Source organism: Urocitellus parryii, chromosome 2 (genome assembly GCF_045843805.1).
Source record: "Urocitellus parryii isolate mUroPar1 chromosome 2, mUroPar1.hap1, whole genome shotgun sequence".
NCBI classification, from domain to species: domain Eukaryota; kingdom Metazoa; phylum Chordata; class Mammalia; order Rodentia; family Sciuridae; genus Urocitellus; species Urocitellus parryii.
In genome coordinates, this window is record NC_135532.1 from 30,355,628 (window position 1) to 30,378,525 (window position 22,898).

The 22,898-nt window shown below is 31.4% G+C and overlaps 1 protein-coding gene across 1 annotated transcript in view; it reads left to right on the forward strand.

Moving 5' to 3' along the window:
• Positions 1 to 22,898, forward strand: part of Nbea (neurobeachin) — a 620,123-nt gene that overhangs the window by 178,203 nt on the left and 419,022 nt on the right. The window contains exons 18-24 of the mRNA XM_077795156.1: positions 4,656 to 4,764; positions 11,924 to 12,005; positions 12,232 to 12,355; positions 13,225 to 13,417; positions 15,472 to 16,488; positions 18,458 to 18,675; positions 21,694 to 21,847. Of these exons, the coding sequence (XP_077651282.1) occupies positions 4,656 to 4,764; positions 11,924 to 12,005; positions 12,232 to 12,355; positions 13,225 to 13,417; positions 15,472 to 16,488; positions 18,458 to 18,675; positions 21,694 to 21,847 (1,897 nt within the window). The remainder of the gene's footprint in view (positions 1 to 4,655; positions 4,765 to 11,923; positions 12,006 to 12,231; positions 12,356 to 13,224; positions 13,418 to 15,471; positions 16,489 to 18,457; positions 18,676 to 21,693; positions 21,848 to 22,898) is intronic.

Genomic DNA, 22,898 nt, shown 5'->3' on the forward strand with positions numbered 1-22,898 from the left:
TAATGTTTTGAGATATAGAATAATTAACAAGAACATAAATTCAATAAGTTCTCAAAGACAACATAAAGAACACAGAGATGAAAAAGGAACTTAAAAGACTAAGGATATGATGATCCTAATTATATAATCATTTTAGAAAATGTAATAAATACTAAATGCAATATAGAGACAAAGTAAGTTGAAGGTAGATGGCGTGTCTAGATGAGAGAATCAAATGAAATAGAAAGCAGTTTCACAAAATAAAGAATTAATATTTATGTAGAAAAAGTATACTGTATTTTAGAAAAATTTTGATACAAAAGACGAACACTAAGATATATATTAAATCAATTTGTAGTGATAAAGAAGAATATCTAAAAAGCCAATCTAGGCAAAAAAATAGGAAATCACATTCAAATGGTTAAACATTTAGCTGTCCTCAGATTTGTGCCAGTTGAATTCAGTGCCAAAAGAAATAAAGCAGTATCCTCAAGTTCTGATGTAGGAGTAACAAAGTATTATTCTCTGCCAAGTACAAACATGAGGGCAAATATTCAGAGGACGGGTGTCTTAATCTTCTCTTAAATGACATGTAGCCAACTGAGAAAAAAGTCAATAGAAAGAAACCAGAAATGGTGAAGAGGTCAAGGAATTGAGTTCATTGAAAATATAAATATAAAATATAAATACCTAACAATTCATACATCACAACAGTGCTAAGATCAGCATATGTGCTTCAAACTTTGGTTATAGTCAGATCGAAATATAGGTCAGAAAAAGGTAGTGCCAAGTGTGAGGATGCTAATTGTCCATCTTTAATGTAAAGGGGTTGATATGATCTAAAACTGAAATGTTAATTCTGGGAATCACTATTGTTTTATTTATAATTGATTTTTAAACCTCATAGAGATTAAAAAATATATCTCCTGTGCTAAAGAAAATCACCTGGATTTTTTTTTTAAGTTCCATTTCCATTTATTTCTATTAAATATGAGTGAAATTATATTTGATCCTTTTTTTGTTAAAATAAAATTTAGGGGGCTGAGTTTAGTATATCTTGTATGTGTGAGGCCCTGAGTTTCATCCCCAGCACCCCCGCAAAATAAGAATAAAGTAAAATTTAGTATGAGTTTTTTCTATCCTTAGTCATTCTCTCTCCCATCCCCTTTTCTTTCTCTTATTCTCTTCTCCATGAAGAGATTTCTAGAATTTTATTATTTATTATGTTACTTTTGGGTAGCAAAATTATAAAATTTCGACATTTTATTTCTCTGCACAGCTTGTTTAGCACTTAAACAATTAAAAATTATTGGGTTCAATGAGTTAAAATAAAACCCATTTAAAATGCTACAGGAGAAAGAATAAGGAATATTAATTGTTCACTAGGTGAACATGGTCTTTCCAACATTGACTCGAAATGAAAAAAGAAATGATGAAACTTGATAGATTTTATTGAAGAAAATTAAAGCCATCTCTATGCCACTTTTGAATTCAAAACTGGAAAATATTTATTATTTATTTAATGAAGGGATGATTTTCTTAATGTTATTAGAGTTCTTATAATCAACTGGAAATAGATGACTACATAGAAGAAAAAATGGCCATAGGACAATATCAGGCAGTTCTTAGAAGTGGTATATATGTTTTTAAAAATTATGAAAAGTTTTTAGTGTTTCTTATACTGAAAATAATGTCGACTTTTTACATATCTAACTGACCATTTTATGATTATAATATGTGGTATTTTGAAGCTACTTGTAAAATACATTTATACCTTAATTGTAGAAGTGTGAATGCATGTTTTTGGAGCTGAGTTTAGCCAAGTCTCATTAAAAAATTAAAATATGAAAGCTTTTAAATCAATCATTTAAGTTATAAGAACTTATTCTGAGGAAAAAACCATGGGTATGCCCAAAGATTATCTAAAGGAAAAGTTAGTTTATGGTAGGAAAAAAAGGTCAGAACTGACAAATGTCCGAAGTAGTAAATGGAATAAATTAATCATGCTACATTTTTATTATTCATTTTAATATTGAATGACACGGAATACATAGTGTGTGTTGATTTAAAGGAAAGTCTACAAATTACCTTATATAAAATCATTTCCTTCAGAGTAACATTTTTATTTATGTTTTTCATAATTTATATTCTTAGTAATTAATTCCAAAGAAATAACAAATATTTATAATGACTTTTTCTGGGTTTTAAAATTCAGAGTTTCCTTTGTTTTTTTCCTATTTCTATATTATCTTTCACTTTATTATAAGAAGTATTTCTTGACCATTCAAAAAAGAAAGATACAGGAATAGGTTTTAGCAAAATGTTTAGTATGCTAGTAGTTTGTAATTTACATGAGTAAAATGTTATTCCTTTTTAATAAATATATTATATTCTGATATATGTGGTTAGAAATCTTGCAAAATTCAAAAGCTAAAACAAATACACATTGAAGTCTGTTTAGGTCTTAGAGATAAACAGATTAATGATATTAGTTTCTCCAGTAGATTCCAACTGAAGTCTTTCCCAAACTGAATCAATAAATCTGGGTCTTTCATTAGGGGCCCTGTGGGAAACAAAATCATGTCATGTGTAGGGTCAGCACAGACATTTCCTCCCTGAGATGGTGGATGGCATTTTTTGGCTCTCTTGACTGCTATGCAGCAAAATTTATTTGTAAGTTGTTGTTGTTGTTTTGTTTTGCTTTGCTTTTTAAAACAAATTACAAGAAGAAGCTGGCCCATTTGTTCCCTGGTATTTGCACAGCATTCTTTAAAGTTTTACCCAGATCTAGAATTAAGCATTTACATTGGAGGGGATAGTCAAGAGGGCATAAATTTCTTTTGATAGCTGAAATTGTATTGGCACAATAAAGAGATTACTCTAAATTTCAGATAACCTAATTAGACATAGCTTTTACCAGCTCTGAAGCAGAGAGACATATCAAGGGCAATGCTTAGGCATTTGTTCTTTACTGGTTGGAAGCAGATGAAAGCTTCAGTGTTTCTTTTCTTGGATATGGCTTAAATTGGAAAACTTAAGCTTTCCCCACTATACTCACATAATATCCATAAGTCCTGTTTGTTTAATATTCATTTGACCTTTTCCAATCATATTTTGTGAACACAGCAACATGAGACAAATGTCCTAGCTTCCTCTTGGGTTCTGGTAACTTTGCTGTTTCCCTGGACTAAGGAAGACTGGATGAGGGGACCAGCTCTCCTATGTCTTTGTTGTGGAGGGTGGATCTTGGAGACTGGTGTTAGAGGAGAGGATTTCCAAGTGAATGGTACCCAGATAGATGGTTCATCATTTAATTTCTATATTGATTAAAGTAACAATAGTTGCTGTTACAGACAGTGAAGTTTTATTCTCTTATCAAACTAGTAGTTTTCTTTTCTGTTTGCTTAATATCCAAAGGGATTTCCCCCAAATATGATTATTTTATAAGCAAATTCTTCCATTTGGTGGTGCACTTATCTTCATCATATGGGTCCTGTGTTGCTGGCCTGTGGAAAGAGCATAGAATATGTATATTAGTGTGTTCTGCAGACCATTCTTGAAATGCTCTACGACTTCTGACATTGGCTACAACTTAGTTAAATAATCACATCCACCTGTAAGAGAGACTGAAATTATAGTATAGCTGTTGACTCAGGAAGAAAGGAAAAAGAATTTGATAGTTACATAGTCTGTGTGTGTCATAGTTGTAAATCCAGCAATAGAAAATCAAAGACAGACTGTAAAATACTGAGGTTTGGAAGCCAAGAAGACTCAGATCTTGAATTCTAAGAAAATGAAATGAATAAATATGTAGTAATTCCCTGCGCTGGAGCTGAGTGTTCCAGGAAGCCTTTACTGGATAGATCCTTCTACTGTACTTTTGGGTGAAGAAAGGGAACAGTTAAATCAGCCAATGGAAAATACGAAGGAATTTTTTGGTTTGTTTTTTTGTGGTGCTGGAGATTGAACCCAGGGGCACTCTAGTACTGAGTTACATCCCCAGCCTTTTTATTTTATTATTATTTTGAGACAGGGTCTTGCTAAGTTGTCCAGGCTGGCCTTGAACTTGCAATCCTCCTGCCTCAGCCTCCTGAGTTTCTGTTATTACAGGCATATATTACCATACCAGGCTAGAAAGTTTTTTTTTTAATCTATTGGCAGAGAACAAATATAAGCAATGATGAAATATAGAATTATTTGGCTTTATGACTCCACCATCAAGATAGAGTACTCACTTTTAACCATAATTTTGGATTATTTGATATTAAAGTTTGTTATAGACTGTTTTATTGAATTTGGATTATGTGCCCTGTGTTAGGATTAATAATTTTAAACTAATAGAAATATACTATACTAAAAAAATACTAAAAATACAATACTAAAAAATTATTAGAGGTTTGAATAGAATTACTGTCAACATTTATATAATGTTAAGTAGCTTATACATTTTACATATTTGTGTAATTGAATATTTAATTTTATGCATTTATATAGTAGTCTTGGGACCTTAGAATATTGCTATGTTATAAACTGTTGTTTGTTTTGTAGATGGAAATTCATAAGAATAATTACTTGTATGATTCCGTATTTGCTTATAAATTGTGCTTCTGATCCAAAAGTCATGTGATCAGAGAATCAAATGTGATTCATGGTACTTTTTCCTTCCTTCTTTCCAGGAGAAAAGTTGAAATTATGCACACCCATAGTCTTTTCACTCTTCTTGGAGAAAGACTGATGCTGCATACAAACACTGTGACTGTCACCACATACAACACACTTTATGAGGTAAAATTAAAAAAAAATATGATGAAAAGTGTATACATTGGAAACTTCCTAAACCTATGTGTTTGAGATAAGTACTTGTCAGCTTGTCAAAAAAGACAGACAAAGCACTAATCATTACAAATGAAAATGAACACATACCTTATTTTTTATTGTATTTTAAAAACTAAATATGTGCAGTTACTTGCCAGTGTTCTTGGGTTGGTTAAGGGTGTTTCTATGAATATGGGTTGTCTGACTGCCTTTACAGAGTCTTTCTCACGTAAATTACACTCCTTTTTATTAAATATATTAGAACTACTTTCACATTCTTTCCTTTCTCTACTCCATTTGTCCTTTCTAATATATAGCAATCACCTACTTATGATAGAGGTGATATGAGGTAAAATGAAAGTAAGAACTATTTATAAAAATGATGTACAGATGCATCTTTAGATCTCATCATTTCAGTTTAGAAATTCTTTTCTCATAACTTCTAACAGGTACATATTTGGGTTTGATACTTTCTATGAAATGTGTATATTGCCTCAAAGTAGCTATTTTAATTTTAAATGCCAATAAAGTATTAGAACTCCTCCCTTATGTTAACCTTACTGCTTTCCTGTAGCCATCTTTAGCCATGCCAGTACTCTAAGTATAAGAATTGGCAAACTATCAACACCTGTTTTTGTGTGGCTATGAGATGATGATGGTTTTTAGATTTTTAAGTGGTTGAAAGTAATCAAAAGAAAAAGAATGTGTGGCATGTAAAATTTATGCAAATAAAAATTTCAGTGTTTATAAATAGTTTTATTGGAACACAGCCACAATTATTTGTTCAGGTATAGCCTACAGCTGCTTTTACACTACAACCACAGAGTAGTACTTGGAACAAAGAATGTCACACTGTCATCGCTTTGCATTGCAGCTTGGCATACTGGGAATCAGAGCTGTACAATAACTTAATATTGTTTCATGTACCACATGTATTGCCAAACCTGCCTTCTTTTAAAATATCAGTACATAACTATAAGGTCAAAACAGAAACAGTTGGTTTTGAATCTCACACTTTTAAAATATAGTGGACTGTAGATTATTTTGTGACAGATTTAGAAGGCAAGGCATTGTGTCTGTTATACAAAGGCATTATATCATCCTAAGAAAATACCTTCATTGACATTTCTAGACTAGGTGTGCATAATAATATTCCTAACCTAGAAAAACATCATTTAGAAAATATAAAACTGAATATTTCATTATTGAAGATTTACTAAAAAAATAATATTCACCATACAGGAAGGCAAATGCTAAATGAAATCTCTTTAATTCAGTAGTTCTGAATGGTATTGTCATAAATTTTTAAATTAATATTGGAAAAATTGGGGGCTTGGGCTGGTGCTGTAGCTCAGTGGTAGAGCGCTTGCCTGACACGTATAAGGCCCTGGGTTCAATCCTCAGAACCACATAAAAATAAATAAATAAAACAAAGGTATTGTGTCTATCTACAATTAAAAAATATGGAACAAATTTAAACTTTTCTAGTGCTACATTATTTCATCTAAGCCATGGGCTAGTCCAGCTCAATTCCAGTTTTTTTCACAGCCCTGAAACAGTGTAATTTTCAAATTACACTGTCCATAAATAACTTCGGATTGGGACCTAGCTAGTTCATTTTATATGGTCTGTGGATGACTTTATGTGGATGACTTTATACAGAGGTGAATAGTTGTAACAGAAACCACATTGTTCACACATCATTGAATACTTATTTGACCTTATCTATAAAAATTTTGCTGATTCTTGCAGTACTCCAACCCAGAAAAGTGTAACTCCCCCTGTTGTTTTTATTAAATACTATTTTAATCTGATATGGGAATCGATATGCATTCACTTCTAAAATTTGGGAAGGATAGAAAAGTGTCATGAAAAAATTGACCCATAGTAGCTCCGTTAATACTTAAAAGTATAAAAATTTTTTCTTAACTCTTTCTCCTACACACACACACACACACACACACACACACGGAAACTACTCTTAACAAGGTATCATCTTATACATAGCTTTGTACCCTTTTCTTCTTTAACAATATATTGAAAATCTTTTTGTTACAAAATTTTCATCTATCGTGTGGTAGGGCAAAGTTTCTCCCTTAAAAAAATAATTAAAACATTTAGATTTTGTGGGCTATATGATCTTGGTTTAAGTACTCAGGTCTTCATTTGTAGCTTAGAAGCAATTATAGACAATATGAACCACATGGGCTGTGTTCCAATCAAACTATTATAAAAACAGGAAGTAGATTGACCCAGAGGCATTGGTTTTTTGACCCCATCTGTAGCATTAATTTTCACTATTTCATCTTTTGTCCCTTTTATTCTCTAATCAGTAAGAGTAGAAACAGCCCATTAGATTAAATAGAAACCTTTTAGCTCTTGACTTTTTGTTTCTAAGCTTAATGTGCCTACTTTGGATCAGTCATTCCTTAAATCACATGAGTTTTAGGTTTTACCTTCTAGAGTAATTCCTTTTTTAATTAAATACAGAACCGAGTATGCACTAATAGAATGGCCTATACTTGTAGAGTATGGTGACGTGATCTTCTTTCTTGGCTTTGATATTGTATTTTCCTTATTATAGTAACTATCTTTTTTTTGGCACTTCTTAGGATAGTTATCTTAGTGAGTGCCCTATATTCATTATCTCAGATCTTCTTAACAGTCCTTTTGTACTGGTATTTTTATTGTCTCTTAAAACAGATAAACAGAGTTACAGGTTCAAGAGTTTGCTTTATCGTATTACTAATAAATGTTTTAAATTAGGTAGGTTGTGAAATATATGTGTATAAGGGGGAAATGTCAAAATACCTTCAACTGACAAACCTTGTTATAATAATCAGGGTGGTTTTTTAAAAATAAACATTAAAAAAGGCCTGGGGATGTAGCTCAGTGGCAAAGTACCCTCTGATTCAATCCCCAGTACACACACACAAGCTTAGGTCTTCATGATAATATTCTCAAGGAGAATATTAGCATAGGTGAGGGTAACGGGCCATGCATTTGAATGTGGTGTATATCCCCAACACAACCCTGCAAGAGATAGAGGACACATGTTTAACTTTTTAATCATTGTTTAACTTGTGGGAATTTCTTACCATCTACTTGTTTGAGTTATCATCAATATAGATAGAAAATCAGTCAATGAATCCTTACATTAAAATAAAAGTAATGCATAACATGTCACATGTATGTATATCTATTAGTCTTCCTGAACAGTGTTTCAATAAGCACAGTGGCACTTTACCCACCACTTATACAAATAATTGCTCTTGGTATCCAGATTTTGGTCTTTAATGATAGTCTATGCTAAACAAAGGCAAGTTGTTGCTGATTCTGTGCCTTAGGGTGAGGAGAAGTTAGGATCAGTGTGAATGCTTTAATGTTGGGCATTGAATGTTGGAAGTTTCAGGGATGCTAAAATGATGAGAAATGTACTCATAAGGCTTTTGACCAATTTAATAGTTATATATGTTATTACCAGTTTGGCAATAATATTTAACATTTATTAATAATAATAACAATATAATTTTTGGAAGACTCAGTTCATAATGAACTATTTTTTTAAAAAAAAGTTACTAAGGTGTACAAAAAAATCAAAGAAGAGATAAATGAACTTGGCGTCATATTGCATGTTTGTATTTCCAGTGACTCAGGAGGCTAAGGTAGCAGAATCATGAGTTCAAAGCCAGCCTCAATAATTTAGCCAGGCTGCAAGTAACTTAGTAAGTCCTTGTCTCAAATAAAATATGAAAAGTGCTGGGGATATGACTCAGTGGTTAAGCAACCCTAGGATTGCCCTGGTATAAAAAAAAAAAAAAAGATGATAAATGATTGGTTAGCACTGATCTCATGCGGTAGTAAAAAAGAGTCTTCAACTTAAGCTTCAATGCTCTTAACAAACCAAATTGTATTATGAAAATGATAGGAAAATGGATTACTATTTCTGGATCCAAAAGATTGTATTATTTTTACTAATGGCACTTGTTTACAACAAATTATATTTTTTATAATTATCAAATTTTTCGATTAACATAGCAAGTGTAATTTAACTTCACAAACAGAACAGCCTAGACTTGGAGCTTGAATTTAACTCATCAATCTGTTCTTGCATTCTCAGCAAGAATCAGTTGCTCAATAATTTGGTGGCTAAAATATTTTTTTCCCCTCTTCATTGTCCCCCACTTTTTTTTGGTTTGTTTTTGGGAAATTACCTGAACTCCAGCGATGTTTTAAATTAAATAGCACTACACCTTTATAAAGGTATAAATTTTTGTATAGAAATAATAAAGTACTGTGTCATACCTATACTACTGCTAATGAATAGTAGAAAATATCAGTTATATGTTTAGCAAAATCTTTTGAAGTCCTGTTTCTATGTCTTGGTGATCTTTAAAACTTTTAAGATTGATAAGATGCATAAAATAAATAATAAATATTAAAGCAACAAGCCAGACTTTTTAGCAGAATATGTCAGACAACATTATATCAATTATGAACATGTAAAAATACATCTTAATGATCCTGAAAGCCAGATGTTTCTAAGAAGACACTCTGTTTCCTAGTTTTCTAAGATGTATTATGTCTGATGAGGACTGGAAGTACGGATAGGTCAGAAAGGAAACAGTCCTAACTGCTGCTTAAGCCACAGTCTGTCTGTAACATGTGAATTACAAAGTAATTTCATTTATAAAATAATATTTAAATATGTAATGCTGGGGTCAAGTCTTTGTCTATAAATACCATAATTGGAAATTTACCATGCTTAAATTTCACTTTTGATTTCCCTGTTTTATATGATTGCACTAGTCTAAATGTTCTAAATGCTCAGAATGTGGCTACTGTGAATTAAGAAATGCTGTAAATGTTAAATGCAAATTGGATTTCATGTCCATATCTGGTTCTGAACCCTCCATATCATCTTGTTTTAATTAGGTGCAGAGGTTACTTCCTGTGTATGTATCTCTTAACCTAATCCAGACAAACGTCTTTTGCTTCCATTAAAATGCTTATATCTACATTCATTTTTATTTATTTAATTGTTATTACCCCTCCTCTTTTTAAACTCATATAGGTTCTTACTGATAAGTTTACCATGTCTTATTGTTTAAAAGGGGGCATGTATTTATGCCTGTCTCTAGACCATTAATTAAATAAATTGGTGCTAGAAATATAATTCCACTTAGCATCTATATTTTTCATCTCAAAACATTTAACAGAGTGTGGACATGTACCTGGCTCTAAATAATACATGCTGAATCGAGTTTCTAAATATATTTTTATAATTAAAAAATCATTTTAGATTTGAATATGTTGTAGTTTTCAAAGCATTTTCAAATGGAGAGCCTTATTTAATCTTTGTAGCAGGTTTATTAGATGGACAAAGCAATTATTACCCTCATTGTTAGATGATAAAATAGTGACTTCAAAAGTACAACAGCATAAAAACTGTTGATGGCTTTTAGGTAAATTTTATTTCTTGTTCAATATGATTTAATTGCTTTTGGTGGAGAAAGTTTTGACTATTCTCTTCCATTTAGGAGTCTGACCTGCTTTTCTTCCCTCATGTCTGGAGTTATTGTGAATCTTTAATTTATAAACAGAATTTTCTGGGATATTTTCCATCGGGCTATAGGGTCACACCAGGGCCTTTTGGGAAAATTGATGTGAAAACTCCTTCTAGGTATATACCAACTATTAATTTATTGTTATTTGGCATATGGTTTTTAATGAAATTTTATCCCACACGTAAGCTCCATTTTATTAGTAGTGCATGTTTGGAGTGCTCCAATTAAGAAAAATTGTGACACAATTTAGTTTTAACAATGAAGTGTTTAGTTTTCCACAAAAGTATGGAAGTGAGGGGAATAGAGTTAATTATAAATATTATAATACTATAATAATACTATAATATTATAGTAATATAATAATATTACTATACTATTAAAGTAATAGTAGGCCAGTTTTGTTTTCAAGTCAGTGACTTTTTGGTGTACATTTCTAAAATATATCTATTAAATTTTCTGTTTTAGTCTGAGCAGAAAGACAAGAAAAGTGCCACTTCTGGATGTCGTGGTTCTTTTCTAATCAGAATGATCAAGGGTTCATCCCTGTGTCTTAATTTACTTTTTCTGTTCCCAACTTTTAGAGTACAGCCATATACATTTGTTCTTTAAACTAACATGTATAGTATTTCACCAAGTTTTATTTGTCCTTTGTTGAACTGTTTTAAAAGCATTATTTAGAACTTGTCATGCTAGAACTAAATAGGAAATCAAATCACTGCTGTAAGTTGGTGTCTTCATTAAATACAGTCTCATTGGGCTTATTTATATTTAAGAGTAGAGATAAACATGGGTTAATGCCTATACTTTTATATATTATATATTTATATAACAGATATTTATATGTTATTTCCATATAATAATTATATGTATATTTAATTATTTATATACATATTCATGAAATTCAGTTATCCATTCTTTCATTTAACAAATATATATTGAGTACTGGTATGTGTAAGGCACTGGTGCTAATTCCTGGAATTTAGCAGAGAAGATGTATAAATCCTGCACTTTTTGAGTCTGTGTTTTAGTGAAAAGTTAGTGAATGTTTTAGAATATCTTGTCTTTACTTGGTCATCTCATGCCATTTTTTATTATTTGAAAGATTTTTTTTAATTGCACTAAATGACAATGAGCCACATTTAAAGGAAGAAATTTTCTTTCTCAAATTTCATTTTTAAGTATGGACCCTGCTCAGACATTATTTTCTTTCATATTTTTTAATTTTTAAAATTAATGATGACAAAAGAATCAAATATATACAATTTACAACAGAAGTATATTAAAGATGTATACTGAGAAAGTATTTCAAACAATAATTTGTGGATTTTCTGATTTTTCCTTCTATGTATTTCCTTCTATATATTTTGTCCTCATCTAAAACAAAGTTTGAGAAAAATAGACTTAAAGGATTTAAAAGAATATGGAATTCTTTATAAAGGCAATTAGGAGAGATGTTTCTTCCCATTTGAACCAAAGTGACATTTTTGCACATTCTTTGTATATTTTGTACTTATGATTTCAGTTGTTCTCTCTATGAAGTTTACATTTTTTTAATCTTTCAGATCTTGACAGAGCAAGTGTGTACTCAAGTTGTACACAAACCACATCCAGAACCAGACTCTACAGTGAAAATTCAAAATCCAAGTGAGCAAATGGCAGTTCTTTATTGTGTGGTAATTATATGGCAACACATGAGACTAAATCAGACTTTTCTTTTTTAAATCTGTATGGAGTTTACTTAGTTTATAACATTTACAACTCACCTATCATAATGCTCAGTATTTATTTTGAAATTAATAAATATAATATGTGTCTTGGTTGAAGATAAGATGTGGTTATAAATCACGAGTTCAAGTTTTTTTGTTTACAGTGATTCTTAAGGTGGTGGCAACTTTATTAAAAAACTCTACACCAAGTGCAGAATTGATGGAAGTTCGCCGTTTATTTTTATCTGATATGATAAAACTTTTCAGTAACAGCCGTGAAAATAGAAGGTAAACAATTTGAATGTTACAAAAGAACTTTTATCCTACAGTTAATGTTCTTCTCCTTAATTTTCAATCTCTTTCAAATAAAAAAGTGTAAATCTTTCTTATATTGCTAAATATGCTTAATTATTAGAAAAGGCAGTATATTTGATACAATTTGTATTCAGTATACTTTTAAAAATTTTTATATATTATTTAATCATCCATGTGTATTTTAATTATATTGTGTGTATGTCTGCGTATCTGTCCTTAAAATAAACTATTTCTGGTACCTGCCTATCACCAATAGTACTTTGATTATAAGTATGTAGGATTTGCCCATATATATATATATATATATATATATATATATTTTTTTTTTTTTTTTTTTTTTTCTTGTTTGTCTTATGACTGATTGCTGTCATGCATTTTAAAGATGGTTTGAAAAGACATGAGGTATGGATTGAGGCCATGAACTCTTTTGTCTATGGTTGTTTCCTGAGCCTTTAATTTAACAAATATTGATTGTCCATTGTGTGTGGAGTACCATGCTATGCAGGGTAGTTTTATTGCACACTCTTAGGATGATTCAGTGGTTAAGACAAACATAAACCAGTGATTAATTTATGATGGATTAAGTGCATTGTGAGTGCTAAAGGTGATGAGAAACAATTACTAAACTGAACTGGGAGAGCTAAGAAAGTGATTCTGAATGGTAATTAGGATTTTTCTAGTAGAGAAATGGAGAAAATCTGTAGAATACAGAATGTGCAAAATAATTATTTACCTTGCTTTATTTATTTAGATCATATTTTCACTATTTTATCCCAAGTTATGAGATACTACAGTCTTCTTTAATTTTGGTATTTTTTAATGAGACCTTTTATCTTCCCTAGATGCTTATTGCAGTGTTCGGTATGGCAGGATTGGATGTTTTCTCTTGGCTATATTAATCCTAAAAATTCTGAGGAGCAGAAGATTACGGAGATGGTCTACAATATTTTTCGGATTCTTTTGTATCATGCAATAAAATATGAATGGGGAGGCTGGAGAGTCTGGGTGGATACACTTTCAATAGCCCACTCCAAGGTAACCAGAGATTTAGCATTTTACACCATCTAGGTTTTAGCAGTAAATTAATGTCTATAAACCCTCATCTGGTGCCATCTTGTGGACATCTTAGATTATGACTGATTCCTTTATTCTAGTTTTCTCTTTCCTATTTTTTCCATCTGTATTCATAGATTTTAGAGCTTGAAAGTATCTTGTAGATCATTTAATTCAAAATGCAAGTTTATAAATTAGGAATTTTAGGTGCTATAGCTGTTTATATTAGATTTGAAAACTTGAGTCTGAGCCAGTTGCTTTTTTAAGTAAAACATACCTGCACAATTCTTATATTTTATGAAATAGTCTCTGAAATACAATTTTTAAGACATTTTTAAAGAAGTCAGAATTTTTAAATTTCCAAGTGAATCATAAATGCACTTAGTTTTTAAAGATTTTTTAATTGTATTATCTTTTATTTATAATATTAAGAATCTGTGTTTTTTAAATATTATTATTTTTTAGCTCTAGTTAGACACAACACATTTATTCATTTATTTGCCTGTTTATTTATTTATTTGTTTATATGTGGTGCTAAGGATCGAACCCAGTGCCTCACACGTGCTAGGCGAGCCCTCTACTGCTAAGTCACAATCCCAGCCCCAAGAATCTATGTTTTAAATATATTTGATTTTTCATAAACTGAAGTAGTGAATTAAACTATATAAATATATATGCATTAGCTTTTGGAAATTTGTATTTAGGATTTCTCATTACGTATTGTCATAGAAGAAACCTGGGTGCCAGGAGTTTGTTTTTAATCAAGTTATGTTATAATTGAACTTTTTTTCATTTTTAATAAATTCATTTAGTCTTTTTTAGCAACACTTACAAATACACTTTCAGAGGGTACATAAGTAACACTGCCTCTGATGAAATTACACAATTTTCTGTGTGTTTAAAAGCAGCCTCACAGAATATGTAAATGAAAGAGCCTGGTTGTGTTTTATAAAATGTTACTGATAAAAACAGATGACATGCAGGCACAGTAGCACACCTTGTAATTACAGTGACTTGGGAGGCTGAAGCAGGAGGATAGCAAGTTTAAGGCTAGCTGTCTTCATGATTTAGGGAGACCCTGTCTCAAAATTAAAGAAAAAAAATTAAAAGGCTGGCCATGTAGTTCAGTGGAAAGTGCCCTTGAGTTCAGTTCTTAGTACTGGAAAAATCCAAAACAAAACAAAAAAAGTGACAAATAAATTGGCTAAGGTCATAGATTGTGAACTCCCACATTTGGGACTAAAATAAATGAAGGGATTATTATATCATGATAATCTCCAAAGAAAGGTCTATCTAAAATTCTTTTAACCTGTTATTTAAATATAAATTATTATCTGTGTATAAGAGAGGTTTCTGAACTTAAAAACTTTAAGAAGAATTTTTGTTTTAAAATTACATTTTGCAATATATTGGCACCTTATATTTATCATTGTGTTAATAAATTTGAGAATAGCAAAGAAAGTATTTGTACAAAAAATACATCCTAATTATTCCTAAATAATCCCACATGAAAAAACAAATTCAAAGTAGCTTATATAAGGATAAAATTATAACTTAGCAGTTTATAAATGCATATATCTATAGATATATGTGAATTATTTTTTAACTGTTGTTATAATAGGTACATGTAGGAGCAAGAAATGGTGAAAAAGTCTTGTTTTATGGTAATAGTATTTTGGATATTATATATTATTAGCTGCCAGATCCTCATTTAAGCCTAAGTGAATGTGTAGGTGTTAACTGTCAAATTAGGTTGGTTAACAATAAAGTATCTAACCTGAACAAAGAACTTAATTTTGCTAGTTTACCTATGTAACATTGGGCAAGTCACGTAATAAATCTTAAATTGCTATGTTTGATGATTATTTCCACTTAATAAAACTAAGCACTTGTTTTAGGATTAACATTTGATACTTTAAATATTAAACTTCCTGGTACGATTTTTGCTATTATTATCTTAATTTTATTTGCATTATTTATATTTTTCTTCTTGACCTATATAAAATGCCTCAATGTTTTCTCTACTTATTCCCAAGGTCACTTATGAAGCACATAAGGAATACCTTGCCAAAATGTATGAAGAATATCAAAGACAAGAAGAGGAAAACATTAAAAAGGGAAAGAAAGGGAATGTGAGCACCATCTCTGGTCTTTCATCACAGACAACAGGAGCAAAAGGAGGAATGGAAATCCGAGAGATAGAAGATCTCTCTCAAAGCCAGAGCCCAGAAAGTGAGACAGATTATCCTGTCAGCACAGATACTCGAGACTTACTCATGTCAACCAAAGTATCAGATGACATTCTTGGAAATTCAGATAGACCAGGGAGTGGGGTACATGTGGAAGTACATGATCTTCTAGTTGATATAAAAGCAGAAAAAGTAGAAGCAACAGAAGTAAAACTTGATGATATGGATTTATCTCCAGAGACTTTAGTGGGTGGAGAAAATGGTGCCCTTGTGGAGGTTGAATCTTTGTTGGATAATGTATACAGTGCCGCTGTTGAGAAACTCCAGAGCAATGTACATGGAAGTGTTGGGATCATTAAAAAAAATGAAGAGAAGGATAATGGTCCATTGATAACATTAGCAGATGAGAAAGAGGAACTTCCCAATAGTAGTGCATCATTTCTTTTTGATAAAATACCCAAACAGGAGGAGAAACTCCTTCCTGAACTTTCTAGCAATCACATCATTCCAAATATTCAGGACACACAGGTACATCTTGGTGTGAGTGATGATCTTGGATTGCTTGCCCACATGACTGGGAGTGTAGACTTAACTTGTACATCAAGTATAATAGAAGAAAAAGAGTTCAAAATCCATACAACATCAGATGGAATGACTAGTATTTCTGAAAGAGACTTATCATCATCAGCCAAGGGATTAGAGTATGCTGAAATGACTGCAACAACTCTGGAAACTGAGTCTTCTGGCACCAAAATTGTACCCAATATTGATGCAGGAAGTATTATTTCAGATACTGAGAGATCTGATGATGGCAAAGAATCAGGAAAGGAAATCCGAAAAATTCAGACCACTGCTACAACACAAGTAAGCTATCTTATATGAGTTCTAGAAATAAAATTAGCAGCAAAACAGAGTCATTTCTTACCAATTTCACCGTGTTTATATGCACATATGGTATGACAGTGTCTTATAGAATTTGGTATATATATATATATATATATATATATATATATATATATATATATATGAAATTAAGAGTAATTGAAAGAATCTGATTTATACAATTCTGTTACATTTGTGTGTGTGTGTGTGTGTGTGTGTGTGTGTAGCAGCTTTGCTCAACCACTCTGGGCTTAAGATCCTTATATAGTATGAAACATTGTACTAGATTAACATATGACCTCTAAGGTCTCTACCCTTTCTAAATTTTATGACTCCATGACTATATTTACACATTTTGTACTCACAATCGTCATTCTGAATAATTGATTAATTTTAACCTTTTAAGCTTCAGGCCCAATCCTGTTCTGTGGATTATAGAAAAGAGGACTTGCAGCCCAGATTGAACTGATAAATGAAGGGGAAGGGAAAAGGGAACTGTTATTTATCAAGTGCCTTCTATGTTCCGGGCACTGTGATAGATGTTTTCTGATTTAATCCTCACAACAACTCTGTGAGGTAGGTAATATGGCTGAGAAAATTTGAAATTATTAGTAGTGAGAATTTTCTTTACAACCATGTGGATAAAAATTTGTTATGAAAAAAATTAAAGATTCTTAGGCATAGTAGTTAGGAAATCTTAGTGCCACAATTCTAACTTTACCAGAATAAAGCTAAAAACCACTGATGTTTTCTGATACAGGTTTAATTTTTGAATTTGAGTTGTGACTATTTTCTTATTTTCTGGGCTAAATAATGCTATTGTAGTTAAGACTTTGAGAAATTACAATAATACTTTTACCCTTAAAGAATTGGGTTTTCACGAGACACAGAAATCCCAGTGGTTTGGGAGGCTGAGATAGGAGGATTGAGAATTCAGAGCCAGTCTCAGCAAGGGCTAGGCGCTGAGCAATTCTGTGAGATCTTGTCTCTAAATAAAATAAAATAAATAAAATACAAACTGGGGATATGGCTCAGTGGTCAAGTGTCCTTGAATTAAAACCCTAGTATCAAAAAAATAATAAATAAATAAATAAAAGATTTGAGTTTTTTTTTTTCTGGGTTTCCCACTTTCCTTTTAATGTCATTGAATATAACTTTAGCATGTTTCCATCACAGTTATATTACAGATAGGAAACCATGCTTACCTGATGTCTTTGTATTCCAATAAGAATTCTTCATAATAAATTCTGTGTGTGGGAAAGTTATTTTATTTTTTTGTTTGTTAACTGCCAGTTTTCATTTTTGTGGCAGTTGTACTATAGAGATAATTGGCAGGTAATGGGAATATCAAATTAGGCACAGATTTAAAATAAAGGCAAACATGGTGCATTGTTTATTGAACATAATCATCACTAGGCTTGCCCATTTTTCATTGGGAGTTCACAGTCTTCTTTCTGCTTTGCTTTCTAGCTTATTATGTGCACTTGTTTTTGAATTGAAGCATTGTGAGTGAAATAAACTTTGAAGTTACCTTAAATCTGTTGAAGTAATATTTCTTCCAGTCATGTGTTTGTAGTTAGAACTAGTTGATGACATACAGTATAATTAATTTCATACTTGCTCATTTTCCTAAGAAAGTCATGTGGCCTAATGTAAAGACCCTACAGTAGGGCAAACAGGATCTGGTTTTCAAATGTAAACTTTGGTGTTAACCTTGGGCATTTGATTGCCTTGCCTATTTTCAGAAATAAAAGGATAGAACCTATACTACTGATCTTTTTAACTGAAAAGGTTCCTATTCAGGGAAATACAGGTGAACAATATATTTAAAATATCTTAACCTATCCAAGTCATATGTAAAAGCTTTACCCACTTTATTATATGTACTGTTTTCATTTTTACATCAGGCATTTGTTTTGTGCTTCACAAAAGTTTAACTTTTCTTTTCCAGGCAGTTCAGGGTCGGTCTATCACCCAACAAGATCGAGATCTCCGAGTTGATTTAGGATTTCGTGGGATGCCCATGACTGAGGAGCAGAGGCGCCAGTTCAGCCCAGGACCCCGGACTACGATGTTTCGGATTCCAGAGTTTAAATGGTCTCCAATGCACCAGCGGCTTCTCACAGATTTGCTATTTGCATTAGAAACAGATGTACATGTTTGGAGAAGGTAGAACTATTTCCTTTATATAAATAACACCATTTTCACTTAAGAAACATGAATATTTTTATTGATATCAACTGATTATTGATTTATGTCACTGAATAATACAAATTAAGTTTATTAAAAAATTAAATATTTAAAATTTTGATAGAAACACATTTTCATTGAGTTTATAAAGCTTAGGACTTACTTCAATAGGTATTCAACAATTAGTCTTTTTTTTGTTGTTGTGGTATAATTTTTTTTCTTAAGTTCTTCAGCACAACTGAATGTACATTTTTAAAAAATTTTTTTAGTTAATGAATTTATTTTAACTAGGTACATATTACAGCAGAATGCATTTTGATTCATTGTACACAATCGCAGCACAACTTTCCATTTTTCTGGTTGTACATGATGTAATGTCACACCATATGTGCAGTCATACATATATCTAGAGTAATGATGTCTGTCTCCTTCCACCATCTTTCCTGTCCCCATCCTCCTTCCTCACCCTCCGCTCCTCTTTGCCCCAAAGTTCCTCCAGCCCTATCCCCGCCGCCCTTGTGGATCACTATCTACTTATCAGAACATTCAGCCTTTGGTTTTGGGGGATTGGCTTACTTCGCTCAGCATCATATTTTCCAACACAACCCATTTACCTGCAAATGCCATAATTTTATTCTCTTTTAATGCTGAGTAATATTCCTATGTGTATATACCACAATTTTTTAATCCACTCATCTATTGAAGGGCATCTAGGTTGCTTCCACTGTTTAGCTATTGTGAATTGAGCTGGTATAAACATTGATATGGTCTTAATGAAATTAAAGAACAAAAATTTTAAATCTGGTATAGCTATATATATATATATATATATATATATATATATAAATGGTTTAATTAAAAAATCAACTTCAATTGATATTTTCTTGATTTTATCTTTTTCTGTTAAAGTTGATATCATGTACTATATATATTCTTTTTTTACTTTTTTTAAATTTGGGGGGTACTGGGGATTGAACTCGGGGGCATTCAACCACTGAGCAACATCCCCAGCCTTAGTTTTGTATTTTATTTAGAGACTGGGTCTCATTGAGTTGCTTAGTGCCTTGCCATTGCTGAGCAACTCAATGAGATGGCTTTGAAGTCTCCATCCTCCTATCTTAGCTTCCTGGGGCCGCTGGGATTATAGGAGTGCACCACCATGCCTTGCCTATGTTTATTCTTGATAATATTATAATATATAATGATAAAATAAAACTTAAAATCATCCCCTGCAAATGTATGATTTTAGAGCCTATACTATTTAAGCAGTTAATGGATTTCAGTTCCAATTTAATTAAAGGAAAAAAATCTACATGAATTAATTACTAATTTTCCTCATTTTCAATTTAATTTTCTAATAGCAAGTGTGTAACAAATGAATGAATTATGAGAGTGTATCATTTGCACATACATGTATGTAAATTAGGAAGTTTGGTGGCTATAAGTAACAAAGTACTGTTACTATCAGTGACTTAATTAACTGGATGACATGCTCAGGATCCAAGCTGGCTTCTCTGCTTCTCCCTGTGTTTCTGTTTAGGATTCATTGTGGCTACTTTAGCTCCCAGAATCAGTTGAACATAGGAAACTTGCCCAAATTAAAAGGCAGGGTTTCTTTCTTCTTCCGTTATTCTATTCCCTCTCGCATTTCTTCTTTTCTCTCCTTTACCTCTTTTTTTTTTTTTTATTGCTTCATCTTCTCTTTCTCTCTTTTTTTCCTGGAAAAAGTCCCACAAGAAATTTTCTCCTTATGGTCCAGCAATATCACATGTTTATTTCTAAATAGATAATAGGAAAAGGGAATGGTATTATAATGACTGGTCTATATAGACCAATATTGGATTCATTTGCTAGTAACTGAGGAGACTTGCCAACACAACTCAATAACAGAAGAAAATCTAGACTATTTTAGCAGGGAAGAAGTCATGAATGTTGTGGAAGCAGTAAATAAATTCTGCCGTAGGAAGTTCTGTCTTTTGATTTTATTTGATCAGTTCTTAAGCTACTCATCAATTTTTATTTTTAATGTTATCAGCTAAGTTACTTAGGGATGATAACTGAAGAAAATTAAATACCATGAAGTATATTACTATTAATGTGAGGATTGGTATATGGAGACTAAAAAATGAAATTTACTAGGTATAGTAATAGTACTCCAAAAGTGAGTGATACCTTCCTTTCATCAACATATTGTGTCTTTGTTTTCTTTCATGGACACTTGAGAAATTCACCAAACATAATTTCATGTAATTAATTTTTTTTAGAAGCTAGCACTTAGTTTTTAGGATAGGAATACTTTCTGAAATGCAAAATATAATATATAATTTTTTATAGTCCTGAAAAGATGAGTTATCATTGAGCTTAGTTTGATTGTGGGATAATCTTGTTTTTCCCCCCATTAGACAAAACAGTTCATATTCCTGACTGACATTAACTTAAAGGAGTGTATTTCTTTGGGGATCTACATTGCATGTTTTACATGAGAAAACACGTTGTTGACCAACTTTGATATCTTTTTCTTCTTTTTACTCAATAAGTCCAATTTACTCACACTTCCCTATTATGTCACTTCTGTGACTTGCAGTATACATTTTCAACATGAGTGGTCTCAGTCAGGCAGTGGGACAAACTGAAGCTTCCTAAAAGGTGAAGTTTAACTATGCAATTGTTTTACTTTTCAAAACAAAACACTCAGATTTGGCAGAAATAAATACTTTGAGCTAAATTCATTGACCTATTCATATGTCTTAGAATCTAGTTAATATCGGGCAGAGACAAATGAGGTAATACATTTAGATACAAAAACTCTGTGGTGATATGTAAATTTTGGTATTGTTATCTAAGTTTTAAATTTTTTTACAATAACTCCATTTTAAATTTGTCTAGCTTCTCTATATTATATCTATAATTATATTTAAACATATTATAATGTATTTAAACTTCATATTCTTAAACCAAGGAAATGTTCATTTGTGTTTTGTTTTTCTGATATTCTAGCCATTCAACAAAGTCTGTAATGGATTTTGTCAATAGCAATGAAAATATTATTTTTGTACATAACACAATTCACCTCATTTCTCAAATGGTAGACAACATCATTATTGCTTGTGGAGGAATTTTACCTTTGCTCTCTGCAGCTACATCACCAACTGTAAGTATTTTGCCTCCATCTAGTGGTTGATTTTTATAATTACATGAATTGAGCATTCTGTTGCATCTGGTACAGTTAGCAGGTAAATTTTAACAAAACAAGTTCTCCTGAGGGAACTTCTTAACCATTTAAATATATATTCCAGCCATATATATATATATTTATATGGTTATAAATATATTTATATCATATAGATATATGATTAGTTAGTGTCAGATTTAAGGTATGTGGGTTTTGAGTGATTTGGGGGAAGAGCCATATCTATAGATTTATATTTTCTATATATATTTCTTCGAATCCACTAACATAGCTGATATACTGCTAATATCCCATGTGACATTGTTACCTGATTTTACTTCCTCCTGGGTCAACATATTTTTAATCCCCTTTTTATTTGTTTTTATATAAATTATTAAAATGTATTAATATAATAAACTTGAAAAGCATTTAGTGTTAATTAGATATATTATTTAAAATATGATAGACCAATACTAACTTTAGATTTTAGTTGTCATTTTAAAAATATCTATTCAGGACTAGTTATGTAGTGAGTGGTAGAGTACTTGCATAGTATTTGTGAAGCCCGGGGTTTGATACCAGCACCAATTAAAGAAAAAAAAGGTATATTATTATTAAGGCTGAGGGTGTAGCTCAGCATCGAGTGCCTCAGTAGCATGCACAATAACCTGGGTTCAATCCTCAGTACCACAAAAAATAAAAATGTCTTCAATTCAGACCGAAACAGGAATCCATAGCTACTTGCTTAGGTAGGAAAGAATATAGAACTATGCTTCATTTATAAGCTGTGTTCTTGCTGCCATATTGAAAGTCTACCTTTAATCCCAGAAAGAGTACTTTTGTGAGAGAGAAACTTGCAGTTTTTATTTAGATGTATATTGCTTGGTGAGACAATTTTCCAGTTGATCTCTGATTTCATCATTTACAAAGTTTTTTTACATGAATCTTTTTCTCACTATCTTTTTGTCAATGCCACAACCACCAGAGCATTATTGCAGTTTAATATTACCAGCTACAGATTGTATCTTCATAC